The 14,159-nt window shown below is 38.9% G+C and overlaps 1 protein-coding gene across 3 annotated transcripts; it reads right to left on the bottom strand.

The window, feature by feature from the left end:
- Nucleotides 1-1,356: 1,356 nt before the first annotated feature.
- On the bottom strand, nt 1,357-4,961 carry LOC124074798 (4-galactosyl-N-acetylglucosaminide 3-alpha-L-fucosyltransferase 9-like). 3 transcript variants are annotated; one of them, XM_046418069.1, is made up of 4 exons: nt 4,809-4,961; nt 4,446-4,520; nt 4,216-4,320; nt 1,357-2,807 (listed from the first exon to the last, which is right to left on the bottom strand). In XM_046418069.1, the coding sequence occupies exons 3-4, from the start codon at nt 4,291-4,293 to the stop codon at nt 1,713-1,715; spliced, it is 1,173 nt and encodes a 390-aa protein (XP_046274025.1). In that variant the 5' UTR covers nt 4,294-4,320; nt 4,446-4,520; nt 4,809-4,961; the 3' UTR covers nt 1,357-1,712. The 3 variants fall into 3 exon arrangements, with proteins under 3 accessions (XP_046274025.1, XP_046274026.1, XP_046274024.1); XM_046418070.1 differs by having other exon boundaries at nt 3,884-4,320; nt 4,809-4,959; XM_046418068.1 differs by lacking the exon at nt 4,446-4,520.
- Between the last annotated feature and the right edge of the window lie 9,198 nt (nt 4,962-14,159).

The raw sequence follows: 14,159 nt of genomic DNA, 5'->3' as shown, positions 1-14,159 counted from the left end.
TTCTTCATTTGCACAGATTGAGTATTTGGTTGTGATGCATTTTTAATCCACATCCAGGCTGACACATTTATTTATTTCACATTTATATCTTCAACTAGGTGCTGAAAGAAAAGCAGGAAATAGAAAATATAAAATAATTGGACAGTTTTTACCAGCTACCAAAATCCTTGACATAACCATGTTCTCTGTGAGAATTAAATAACTTCATTGTGATTTTATAATTCCATAAACAAAATTATTACATCAACAGATATAAACAAATTAAATTAACCAGTCACCTTCCCCTTCTAAAATTCATTAAAGATATTGGCATTGTAAACGTGTATACATTAATTCAGGTAAACATTACAAGTGAAACAACACAGTCACAGAGACTGAGAATCTTTGTATTAACCTAGTTTAGTAACACATGTTCTAACCAAAATGTATTTGCACCATTATGCATCTTCTCTACATCCAAAGCCGATCTCTTACCTACACTGGAGTGTGTGGGTGGAAACACAATACAAAGAAAACATGAATGGTTATATGACATGACAGATGAATCAGAGCAAACACTGAAAACAAACTGGCAGAAGCGTCATTGTTTTCATGACGCCCGGTTCTACTAGATCACCAGAGTGATGACAGGTAGACAGGGTAACATACGTGAGAGTGTCTTTTGTTTTCCTTGGCATATTCTTTTCAATATTTGAGCAGGCAACACCGAAGCATAGAGAAACTTCTGAACGGAACATTTAAATGTTATTTTACTATGCAAAGGCTGTAGGCCTGCTCATGTGCTCATGCACATACAGACCTCACACCTTGTTTTCATTATATTAAATAAATAAACTTTTAGTCTTTAAAATGACATAAAATAATAATAAATATGCTAGAGAGATGTACCGAATATTTCAAGCAAAGTGGTATTTTCCCTTTAAAAAATGCTACAGAATAAAGTATTGTCAACTGACTGACTGATTAATTGGCAGATTAGGTCACCCTTTATCCACATTGAAAAAAGGTTTTCCTGTTATAGATTACAAAAAAAGCTTTTAGATAATACGACTTATGCATTTAGTTTTACTGTCTTGAGAAAATTATGGGGGCTAACACCATCTTCAATTTTTGTTTTTTACCAGAACAACTCTTGGACAGTTAAGAAAGCTCAACAGTATATGGGCTAAATTTCTTAATATTGCAAAATAGATTTTGGCAACGGGACAATTTGCTATTTTTCTATCTTGGTGAGAATGAGATGAGATGACTGACAGAACTCTCGTGTCTCTCTGTTAAATATGAAGCTGCAGCTAGCATCTGGTTAGCTTAGCTTAGCCTAAAAACTAGAACCAACAGATAGTCTAGCCCTGTCCGAAGCTATCGAAGTCTGCCTTTCAGCACTTATAAAGCTCGCTAACATGTTATATCTTGTTTTTGTTTTATTTGTATTTTTTTTTTTTTTAACAAATATTAATTGTAAAACAGGTTTATGTGCTGGATTATTTATAGCCAAACCAGCTGTTTCATCCTGGTTCAGGTCATTACACAACTCTAAGCTAACCAGTTGGAACCTCATGTTTATCATATCAGAAACAGACACGTTATCTTGTCATTGTCAGCAAAAGGCCAAACTGCCAAATTAACACTAGGTTATCAAGTTATTCAGTCAGGTTAAGTGTGTTCACATGTACCAAGTTATAGGCTATAGTTGGCTGTTCTCACTGGGGCTTTCATGCGGAGTACCATTTATACAGGTCATGAACAACATGGAACTCGTTGTCTCTTGATATGTAATCACAGGCGAGGCAGACGGGCTGAATGAATTCATTGTATATTGACAGGAGATGAGGAGTGGCTGTGTAGTACTTCCTCCACTCAAAATAGCGCATGTACTCCTCATCTTTTGTGTCCATGGAAATCAGATACTCTGCCAGTGACTTTGCGTCGGGGAAATCATTTACGTGAATGAAGGCATCAGAGGGAACAAACTGCTCATAGTTTTCTCTTGGGGGTCCCAAAACTACAGGGACCGTCCCTGCCACAAGGGGCCCGTTAACCTTCTCTGTGACGTAGTCTCTGTGGATCGAATTCTCAAACGAGAGGTAAAATTTACAGCTGGCAATGGTTGCGTAATATGCTTCATAACCCAAGAATGGCCCTCCATAAGCTTTACCATAGAGGTTGATCTTAATGTGTTTAGACAGTTCACGATAATATTTGTCTCTCACACCTGTTCCAGTGGATGGATTATTGTTACTGACAATCCAACACACAAGTTTGTCCTTCTTGGGCAAAACAAAGTCATCTTTCATTTCTGGGTCCTTGATGGTGAGCTCATTCCTCACTGTGATGTCTGCATCTCTCCTGTAGCTCAGCGTCAAGTTGAACACGTTTTCCAGACCTGGTTTCTTCGCCGTGTTCGTTGGGGATTCCACATTGAACCAAATCCACTTTTGAAAAGGTGGACGTGGAGGTGGTGGCAAGTTTCGCAAATTCCAGTCTATGTCTTTATGGAAGAAAATGACTCCCTTTGCTTTGCTGTAGAGGGATCTGTCATCTGTTAGGACACAGCTGTCAACTTTGAAATTGGTAGAGCAAGACTTGAAATCAAATTTCACACCAAGAGGCCAGAACCACAACAGGACTATGGGCTTTTCATTTGGATTCACAACTTCATCGTGTTTCTCATAAACTACTGAAGATGGAAATTGGCAAACAGGAGATGGATGTTCAAAATACAGAAAAAATGCAAGAATAGAGCACAAAAGGCCAACAGCAACTGCCTTTGTTAAGAACTGTGTTTTCTTGGAAGGTTGTGGAATCATCTGTGGAAACAGAAAAAAAATGAGATCATTGTGATATTATTTATTCTGTACCCCGCTGGAGCTGGGTAACGAATTTTGTTCTCTTATATTTTTAACATGTTTGGATGACAATAAACCGAACATTGAACCTTGAACTATACAATCTACAGAACAAATAAGTTCATTGTTAATTTCTGATTCGGTTTGGAATGAATGTAACAACTACTGTCCCACACATTCTTTACATCAGTAAAGACTGATGTGAACTATTTTGAATTTGCTACCACACTGATTCATGCCTCTTCTTCTCCAGAGCTCATGGGTAGCCTGGTGTAGTGTTTAGATCTGTCGACCATGCCGATATTAAGGACATAACATCATTTCTCTAAAACTAAAATGAAGTAGTTCAACCAAGTGTCCATGATTTTGAATATTTATTAGCTGACTTTTAAGAAGTTAAAGCACTCTGATGTCGACCATTTGGCAAGTAACCAACGTAGACTGCATTTGCAGCCTCTCTTAAAAGTGAAACTACTCACCAGAAACAAATAATAAAGTATGTATGTGACCTCTGTAATTCCAAACAAAGTTACATTAGAATAAAATCAGATCAGAAAGTCAGATCTTACATTACTAATTATCATAGTTATAATTTACTGCAAGATACATGAACAATGGTGTTTCAATTCTATGTCTTCTACCTGGATCATCAACTGGTGAGATGCTTTGTCTTCAGTCTTTTAGCACAATATTATGAATGTAGCCATCAAGTGTATTTGTGCATACTCATTTTTAATACAACCAGGAATTTCAAGTTGTAACTCTACCACCATTATCATTGTAAACTGTATGTAAATTGCAAGAACGGAAAACTGGCTCAGGCACTGGCACAGGAACAGTATTGAATCTACGAGGGGTGTGGCTTATCAAAATGTCAACGATGACACTTTGTTCAGTCTTTATATTAAGAAAATTACAAGAGAGCTGTGGACTGTATTATAGTTCAACAAAGTAGTTCTAATGATTCAGAAATCCAACATCCATCAATACCATCAATGTTCTCATTCTTAAGAGAAATTAAAACAAGCCGTTCTTACCTTTCCTTAAAGTATAAGGCTGAATGGCTCTGTCTGGTGTTCAGCTGACCGGCTGAGGCACCGATTTGACGCTTCAACCCACGTGTGAATACAGCACTATGAATAAAGCTAACTTCCTCAATTCAACCAGAGGAACCAGTTGGATGTGCTTACAACACAACACTAAACAAGTATTTCAACACTGAGGCATGACTCCCCTGGACACTCATTAACCTCACTGGGCTACACCTCTGTCATTTAATATGACAATGTTCACGGTGTCTATTTTTATAGTGTTGTACACACAAATTGAATCAATGTGTTTTACACACAAATTGAATCAATGAAGATACCTGCACACGGTCTTCACAATGAAAAAACAAACATGAACAAACTGGAGAAAAGAGAGTCGTGCTTTGCGTAATCCTCATTCCTCCGCCTGTTAAAGTTGCCAAACCCTGGTGGAAAAAACAACACACACACAAAAAAAAAAAACATGTAATGAACAGACACATCAGCCCTGCAGATACATGCAGGAATGCTATGAAAGTACACAAAAGAAATGAAAGAATATTTTACGTACTTTATTATCAGCTACTGAAAGAAGAATGTTTCTATGACTTGACGCAATCCCAATACAAAATGTGAGACTAATGTCCTGGGAAAGCAGGCACATCAGACTAAATATTGACTTACTTTAAAAACCTGGTTGTCTGGGCTCTTACGACAAGCTAACCACACACCCTTTGAGTCATGCCAAGCTTCATAACTTTGCCTGAACATGTAGTTTTCAGTGCAACAGTTGCATTTGTTCAAATATTTGAAAGAAAGCTGCACCACTGTCAGGGGTCCAAATAACTAAAATAAAAATGGTTGTGATTTTGTTTTCAATCACTTTCCATCAAATTCAACTTATTGCATTGTTATAGTTTACCAGTACCTTTACCTCTGCTCCATTTTGGTTTTCTTTTCCATTTCGGTCAGTGTAATCCTTTATATTGAATGTTACGAGTAGCCTGTATTAGATTTGTTAGGGTTTTTTGGTTGTTTCCCCTGTGTTCCTTTTGTTCTCCTGTGTTTCCCTGCTTGTATTTGACTTTGCTCACATTTGTTATCTGTGTCCCTGTGTGTGTTTGTGTATCCAGAGCAGGGCGTGGTTTTCTGGTTGTTTCCTGAGGGTCATGAAGATCTGCTCATTCAGTCTTGCTCCCCTACATTGTTCGGTACCATACCTGGAATTTCGATTTAGGCCTCTTGTTTACTTGGCTCTGTGCTTTTGAATTCTTGCTAACTCTGTTGTCTGTGTACCATGGATCAGCCTGACAACGCTCAGCTCCAGTTCTGCCACTCCCTATCCTGACCTACCCTGACCTACTACCCTGTCAGCCATTTGCACTACTGTTTATACTGTTTACACTGGTGTTTATATCATCTACTGTTTTCACTTATATTCCACTGTTTTTATATTATATAGCATTGTTTATATTTATATTTATTTTGTTAGGAAACTGGGCTTATACTGGGACCGGGGAAACTAATTTCGTTCCACTCATGTTTTACGTGTGTGAAATGACAATAAAGCTTCTTGAATCCTTGAATCCTTGACCCTGCTGGCTGTCTGCCCTTTGTTCAGCCATATGAACGCCCTGGACTGAAGAAGATCTTCAGTGTAAACACATAACAAGATTGTTGTGAATTTAAATGCATATGTTTTGCAGAAAAACATGTTACTGGATCCAAGGGAATAAGGTCACTCGCTCAGTGAACACTTTCATTTTATTTCCACTTATATTTCCACGTTTCATCTCATTTTCATCTGGAGTCCTGTGACCATAATAAACCAAACTGCTCAGAAGCCAGTGGATCAGTTAGATAAATAAACTCTAACTTTGAATTAATTATAACTACATCTCCCCATATAAAGATACTGTACCTTAAATAAAGGTGCCCTGTGACAGCCTGCTTTTCCTAGCCCTTTCTATAAGCTACATGCTGTATACTGCTCTCATGTTTCTTAAATTAAATCAAAGCACCTGAACTGCACCCAGTGCAAACACGACCCAATAAACATACATTGACTGATTCAGGCTTCCTTTGATGTATGCATGAAGAGTTTTTTAACTGATCAATGATCAATTGATTGGCTGCACAGAAAAAGCAGCTACTACAGCATATAAAATCACTGGACTGAGCTTTACTGTTACAGGTGCGTGTTTACATTTGGGGTTGATGTTTTCAGCACAGCTTTCAGGATTCTTAAAGTGGTTGAAGCCTTTCGGCTCTATGGGAAAAAGACATGATGACACACCAGGCTCAGATGAATGCAAGTTTTATGACATTTTCACCTGTACCGTAGGCATGATGAAGAAATGATCATGTTAGACCAAGATGGTATTTGGTGCGTATGAGTTGTAGCACTGAACCCAACTACAACAGCTGCAGTGCTTACAGGCATGCGGTTATTTTACAATTTAACACATGTGCAACCCTTGTGATCATTCATACTGCAGTGAAAAGATCAATGTTCCAGGCTCCAGAATTATTATTCATTTTATTTAATATTCTATATTCTATGGTTATTCATCTATAACACATTGAATATTATTTTGGTCTGTTTATATCATATAGGTTAGGCTGAAGAACAAAAACACCTCTGTGTGCAATGCAACACAATTCAATAGCACAAAGAGCTGCAGCCTCTGAATTATAATAACATTGAACCAACACCTCCAAAACATTTTCAAGAAAGAAACAAAAATTAAAACCTTCATGACTGTAGGATGTATTGAGGGACTTTTGGATTCGTCACTTTTAATTAATTCCCTAAAAGGTTTCACTTGCAGGTGAGGGTAAATCTGTGAACATTACAGAGATATTGAGTACATGTGCTGCTGATGATGGACGAATGTTCTTTGTTGAGCTGTTGTGGGTAAATCAGTGTGGCCTTTTTTAGAGTTTGTGATGACAGCTGGATTAAGGCAGATTAACTGAAGAATCTGTGAGAATCTGTCATTGATTCATTTTGCCTCTGTTTCTATCGAATGAAAACAGTGGAAAGCTATGGGAGCACTTCTCTCACTGTCTTTCACTGATGCCTGCCAAATGATTTACCTATCATCCATGTTTGTTGATGTCAAAGCAGTCGATCAATTATTCAAATCCCCCGACTGGCTTGTTGACATAATGAGGCATCTATAATGAGGCAGAAGACACACACATGAGAAGTAGAGTGTGAGAGATTTAAGACCTTATGTCAGGCTTCGGAAAATCAAATGCAAAACTCTCACTCAAATTTGCATTAATACAAAATCATCCAGCCTTGAGACATACTTGCAGCATGTCTTGCAGGTCACTCAGGACATTTTTTGAAAAGACAGGAAAAAAGGATTAACCCTAACCCGAACATTACCTATAACCTTAAGGACTTCCTTCAACTCCAAGACCACCTTAGAAGTTTTTCAAGAGCGCGGTTTAGTGGTTAGCTGTATAGTATGCTGTAAGCTAACACATTGATTGATTGATATTGATTTAATTTGGATCTACTTTAACTCATTGGTTTATCTTCCAAGAGTTCACATTAAAAGTTTTAAACACTCAGTAACTCATAAATAATGCAACACTTAATTGTTGTCTACTGCAAAGGATAAAGTTGGCATTTTACCATATTTTTCTACAAAAACTTCAAAAATCAGCTATGTGCTGGCATCCCTACCCTGATAGTGGCCACACGCACTTTCATTCATACTGAAGATGCAAATAAAAACAAGCTAGGTACTTTCCTAAACTAGCTGGGACCTGTAGATTTTAGAAACGGTTACACAAACAGAGTAAGTAATGTATCTGTTGCAGGCTACATTCTGTAGCAGATTAGTTTGTGCTTGAATGTATTTCCAGCAGCAGGATGGTGCATGTGGGATTGACTCAAAATAATGTACAGTTTTTGTGGTAATACACTAACATGTCACCCAGTGCAACAGTGACGTTCACTAATGTGTGTTTTGGCACAGAGGAATAAGAAATATATGAGAAAGTTGCTGTTGACTTGGCACAGCAGACTTTTATTACTCTGAGGTTAGATGCAACCTTTGGACTGTTGCCTGATTCAATGACTTGATGGCACGCTGGATTCCTCTCTCTGCCTTTCCTAACAACAGACACCACCCATTAACTTCTTCTGTCAACGCAATAGAAATGGTGTCAGTGAATAAATCAAGATGTGCATGACTGTGACCTAAACATCCAATCAAGTTTCCAATGAAAACACTGAACATTAAAACTTCAGTTGTGTGTGGAGTCGTGAGGGGACAGTAATGTTCCTCAAATCAGAACATGAAACAAACATAAGCACCATATTTCATGCCCTCTTCCTCTGTAGTAAGATTTCACGGCACCCAAAAGGAGGATGTTGTTGAACCAAAAAATATGCATATTAAAGTAGTGCTTGGAAGCTTACATTATTTCAAATTCTTTTCTGGATAAAATTTGTTCAGTGTTTGTATCTAAACCTTGCTAATATTTCTTTCTTGCTGAGGGTTTTGGTGAGAAGATTGATACCTACCCCCACCCCCAACAGTTTGTTAAATACAAGACTAAATCCAGAAGATGTTAGCTTAGCATAAAGATTGGAAATACAGGGAAACATCCAACTTTTCAGTTTTACACTATCTTTTGAAGGGATTAAACAAGCAGGCTAGGATGTGTTAATTAAGGAACTGTAGAGATGCTGGTTGGTAAAAACTGTTTCCTCTAGGGCCAGGCTAGTTGTTTCCCCTTATTTCCAGTATTATGCTACAAGCTAAGCTAACCAACTGCCTTATGTTTACTGTCCAGACAAGTATTTGTAAACACTATTCTCTCGCAAGTTACTGTACTGGGAATTAGCTGACTCGCCAGGAAATTCATATTATGAATAAATAAGGTAATGAGCAATAATGAATTACACTGAATGTCTGATTAAGTTAAATCTAAGCTTTATTTCTCTATAGAGTTCTATAGAGGCCTATAGAGGCTCCTGTCGCCTGTCAGGCCTTCAGAAGTGCTCCTTAGTAGAGGTAAATGAAAGAAAAACTTTAAAAATACAAACTGCTGATAGTCACAACAGTTGAATTGGTCTTGGGCCTTAGAAAGTAGGTGTATCTGCCAAAATGTCAAACTATACATCCTATATATACAGATACACTGTGCATAGTAGTATATAAACTTCTATCCAGCTAAGTGGATAAAGAGGAGAGTTATCACACGGTGCTTGGAACTACTGTGTCCCCAAAGGCCCATTATAAACTTCTCAGCGGCGCCATCAGCTCTGAATCATTAGGAGATATATGGCTACCAGCACATAATGAATGTAGCACCAGGCAAACGTCAATCTGTCATTGCTCCCAAGAGATGAGAGGAATGAGGGAGATCGAAAGTGCCACTGGCCACTTTGAGACTGCCCCTCTGATGCTTCACTGTAGGTGTGATAGCATCAAGTCAGACAGCGACTCGGTTAGATTGTCTCCTGAAGGATACAGGATCTATTGAGATGCACTCACACAGGCTAGGAATAACTGAAGTAATTTGACACTGTGTTATCTGGATTGTTACATCTTTCAGTCTATTAGTAGATTGCACCAATTTCCTCTGCTGTACACCAGAGGAACTGGGACAAAACACCCACTGTACTCGCTCAATAAAGTTTGTACCACAGTGAAGTGTATTCCTGATGATCAGCCCTGCATCTGGGACTCAGCTCCAGGGATGTTCAAGCTGCTACCCTGGGGCACAGAAAATTGTTCTTTTATTTATTTGTTTATTTATTTTTTTAACTTTTTGGAGGAATGTCGTGCTTTGTAGTTTAAAGATATCTGAATTTCATTTGGCATCAATTTTACATTCTCTTGTCAATTATAATCCCTCATTCACTCATCTGAACATTGTCTACATCTCCCTCAAGTCTGCTATTTCTGTTTTTGAATGTGAAATACAAAATTTGTGTACACAATAATCTGCACAGAAAGATGAAAATTACGCAGAGATTGCTATCTTCTTCCTGTTTTTTTCTTATAAATGATTTTTGTCTTCTGTCTTCCTTTCTGTATAATAATGTATTCTTGTAAAATAAATGCGTTGTGTTCTTCTGCAGAAAACAGAAGCATAATATTCTCACCTTTCATTTGTATCCTTGCTCATGTTGTCACCACCATGACCTGCAGACTCGGGGGACTGGGAGTTTTTCACTCCATGACAAGCACATGTGTAACTACAGGATGTGATCAGATTATGCCATGTGTTATTTTATTCACTACTTATGTATCCACTGAGAGATTAATGTCAACACATGTCCAGACTAGTAGCTCGCCTTTAGATTTTCCTGCACTGTGATTAAGTGCAAATCTGAAATACTTCAGTGCTTCTTTTTTCAGTTGCCAGATATTAAAAACTTGTTATAGACTAGAGGTACAGTGCATAAAGTAGTTAAAAATCACTCTAAATAAAACTCTGAATGGGGAAGTTTCGCAGTTTCTCTCTCGCAGCCAAGACAGCCTCTCGGTCAAGGCAGATTTTCCTTCGCCACTGTTGCCGAGTGCTTGCTCATGGGGACGTGTTGGGTCTCTGTATATTAAAGATTAAATGAAAAAGAAAGAGATGTTATGTTTGGAAAGTGTCTTGATTTGGTGCCACATAAATAAACTGAATTGAAATGAATTGAATTAATGTTAAAACATTAACAAAATAATTGAAACCCAAAGTTCACTTTCACAGTCTAACAAGACTGAGCTTACAACTTTCCACAGAAAGGGGGCTCAGTGTGACATTTCATGGTTTATGTCACATTCCCACACTCATGTTCACATGCACATGGACGTAGATGCATAACAGTTTTGGGAGTATAGCAACAGCAGCCTGCATCAGTCAGTCATATGAGAGGGCGCTGTTGCACACACATCATTAACTCACAGTAACATGCACACACATTCACAGTCACACTGGGTTATTTTCAGGCATTATTAACCATGTATTTAAGGTGTGTTATCAGTACAGCACTAAAACACAAACACACACAGACATCATATTTGTCCCACTTCTGTACAGTAAGACTCCAGATGGTGTGGTCACGCCTTGTTCCACTGAAAATAGTTGGAAGGAATAATAGCTGGTCATCCATTACAGTCCAGATGTGTGAGCTCCAGATGTTTCCATGCACACACACACACACACACACACACACACAAACTGTAATTACTTGGCTGTCAGACAAGAGTGTGGATTATTCATCACTTATTTCTGTTGCATGTTAAAAAAAGCTTCCCTACTACAGTCGAGAAGTAAGTGTAAGACAGGCAGGATTTCACATAGCACTGATGGCTTAGCGAAAGTGTCTGAACCTGAGAGGAAGTCTGTATCAGTGATCACTGTGTGTCTGTGTGTATAAAGAATAAGGCCAGGTTGGGTTGGCAGGAAAAGGAGGAGAGGGGAGGGAAGAATACAAAGACAATGTAGCGACCCAACTAGAGGGATGGAAGGATGAGGATGATGAAGAGCGTGGCGTGAAAAGGGGATGAGGGGGATCAATAGAATCTTACTGTGTGATCTCTGACAAAGACAACCAATTCTAAAATCAATTCACCCTGTCGGGCTCACAGCAAAATGGCACTCTGTCCCCTGCTAATTTTCTCTTCTTTTGACTCTCTTTTTCAGTGTGTTCTTCCAACACACACTCCAGCTTGAATCTCCTTTCACCTCCTGCACTCCTTCTGTCAGCTCTTGACTTGACAGGATGCCAAACTGGCTAAGCATAGTGAGACAGCGCTGCTCATGGAAAGTCAAAGGTAATATGACTGGCTCACTTAATTAATGCCTTGCAGTGAGAGAGGTCAACAGAAAAGAGTTTCTTATTTGTAAGAAAGGATGACGTCCCCCCTACCCACCACACACACTCACACACTAATTAGTACTCATGTGTGTCTGTTATCAAGCCATAAGCTGGAGAAATATTTTGTCCCTGTACCCTGAATACAGTGTGATGTGAGCATTTAATCACCTATCATATCTGTCGAGATGTATAAAGCAGAACAATCATTTCCTGCAAGCAAACCAATTTCTTACTGTGTGTGAATGTGTTTGTGCTGGCTCTCAAGAACAAATCTGCAGTGTGAAAATGTGCGTTTCTTCCGGCTGCTGGGTATGTTGCTGTAGTCGCTGCCAGCAGGCTGGTGGAGGAATGCCCTTGAACAAAGACCAAAAATTTTCACACACACTAAAATACATCAAACATGGGCCTCTCGCCATCTCCCAAAAAGTCTGTGTAAAGAAAAGAGAAAGAGACAGTGATTAACGAGAAGAATCTCTCCACCCTTGTTTCCTGTTAGTGAACAAGCATCAGGTGAAACAGAAAGAAAGTGAGGCCATGTCCAAGACTGAAACATAAAGTGAGAGATGGAAGGAATATCACAAACCAAAGATGTTCAATAGGTATATATCCATCCATCCATCCATTTTCCAAACCACTTATCCGTCAGGGTCACGGGGGAGCTGGAGCCTATCCCAGCTGACCCACCCTGGACTGGTCGCCAGTCAATTGCAGGGCTTAGGTACATATCATATATCAAAAATTCATAAAAGAAAGAGTTATAAATGACCTTATTTGTAGTTTGAAGTATCCTGTCAGCTGTTTTACAGACATCTCTTTTATAATAGTGATCTATGGGAAAAATGCATTTCAGTTCATTTGAATTGTTTTCAATCTGGATGTTATTTAACTATTAATCAGCTAAAATAATAGCTAGTGAATGTCACAATACTTTCCGAGAATGATCTGTCAGTGTTTAGTTTGGTTTGATCAAATCTGCATTTGCACTAATGACGGTTTATCCATTACTATTAGGTATTTTTTTCATCTCCTCTAGTAGTACAGGATCAGCGGTTAGGGCCTAACCGCTGATCCTGGTGTCATTATAGCAGACCAGCGATCCACCGGTTACGGGTCCGACACCCTAACCGTTAGGGTGTCGGACCCGTAACCGGTGGATCGCTGGTCGAGTCCCCGTACCGGTGTCCATGGCTGAGGTACCCCTGAGCAAGGTACCTAACCCCCACTGCTCCCTGGGCGCTGCACGCAGTCGCCCACTGCCCCGGGTTTGCTGTGTGTGTGTGCACGTCACTTGGGTGGGTTAAATGCAGAGCACAAATTTCGTTGGAGTGAGTTCCCTCCAATGACAAGATATGTCACTTTCATTTTCGCTTTCTTTCATCTGATCTACAACGATCCCTAAATTAGTTGTTGTTTCTTTAATCAAATTAATAATTACTTTTTTCGGTTAATCTATTTTTTGTGTGTGTTTGTGTGTGTCTGTCTGTGTGTACTGTGACAATGGAAATCTTAACGATATCCCCTCCCTGTGGGTACACTTAGACACACAGTTGAGTAGCTAACAACACACAGAGGTCTGGATGTGGTCATTATAGCAGAAATCAATGAGGCTTTCCTCAGTGTGTTGTCTCATTTATTAAGGTCAAAAGTCAGCGATAAAAGGTGCTTGTTAGCAGTCAGATATACGTTAAAGAGTCAAAGGTGGTGCCTAATGATGTTGCAGCACTTGGCGAGTGTTCCACGATGGCTAATACTCTTCTTGTGTCACTTTCGACAAGAACGCTGCGATATTCATTAGAGGGATATTGATAAAGGTAGACATGCCAAACCAAGTACTGTGAATGCTTGAGAAATCAGAAGAAAGAAGCACAGCTCTTAAATCTTACCAGCTGTGACTGTCTTAAAGGGATGCTCCACCAATTTTACAGTCTTTTTGCAGGTCTTGGGGAGTACTATTGCATATGTGAATAAAGCTACAAAGCCTTGTGTTTGAGCTTACCAGATGTCTGTAGCCCTTGAATACAGACCAAAAATGCACATACACATGCTCATATTCTTACACAATAAAATACATCAGTAACCCCTGGTCACAATTTAAGTCAAGAAATTCCAGCAATTAAAGTGTGAAACATTCAGATAAATTCATGTAATACAATTACGCTTTCACGGTATCTCATCGGTCAAGATGATGTTAAATGAGTTTGCTACCAAAGCTTCAGTTTGCTACAGAAAAGCTTTCAGCAAGAAATTATTATTTATTGTTGAAAAGTTCATCGTTTCAGTTCAGCTGCAGAGAGAAACTTTCAGCAGCAGCTTATCAGATGTCTGTTGAATATAAACCTTTTTAATGCAGCTGTGGGACTACTGCAGCTGTGGGACTCAGTAAAATGTTAAACGTTAAGACATTTAGAACAGATGATTATCGTTACTCATATACAAGTACTG

The sequence above is a fragment of the Scatophagus argus genome, chromosome 17, assembly GCF_020382885.2.
Source record: "Scatophagus argus isolate fScaArg1 chromosome 17, fScaArg1.pri, whole genome shotgun sequence".
Classification (NCBI taxonomy): Eukaryota; Metazoa; Chordata; class Actinopteri; family Scatophagidae; genus Scatophagus; species Scatophagus argus.
This window is presented reverse-complemented; position numbering and strand designations above follow the sequence as displayed.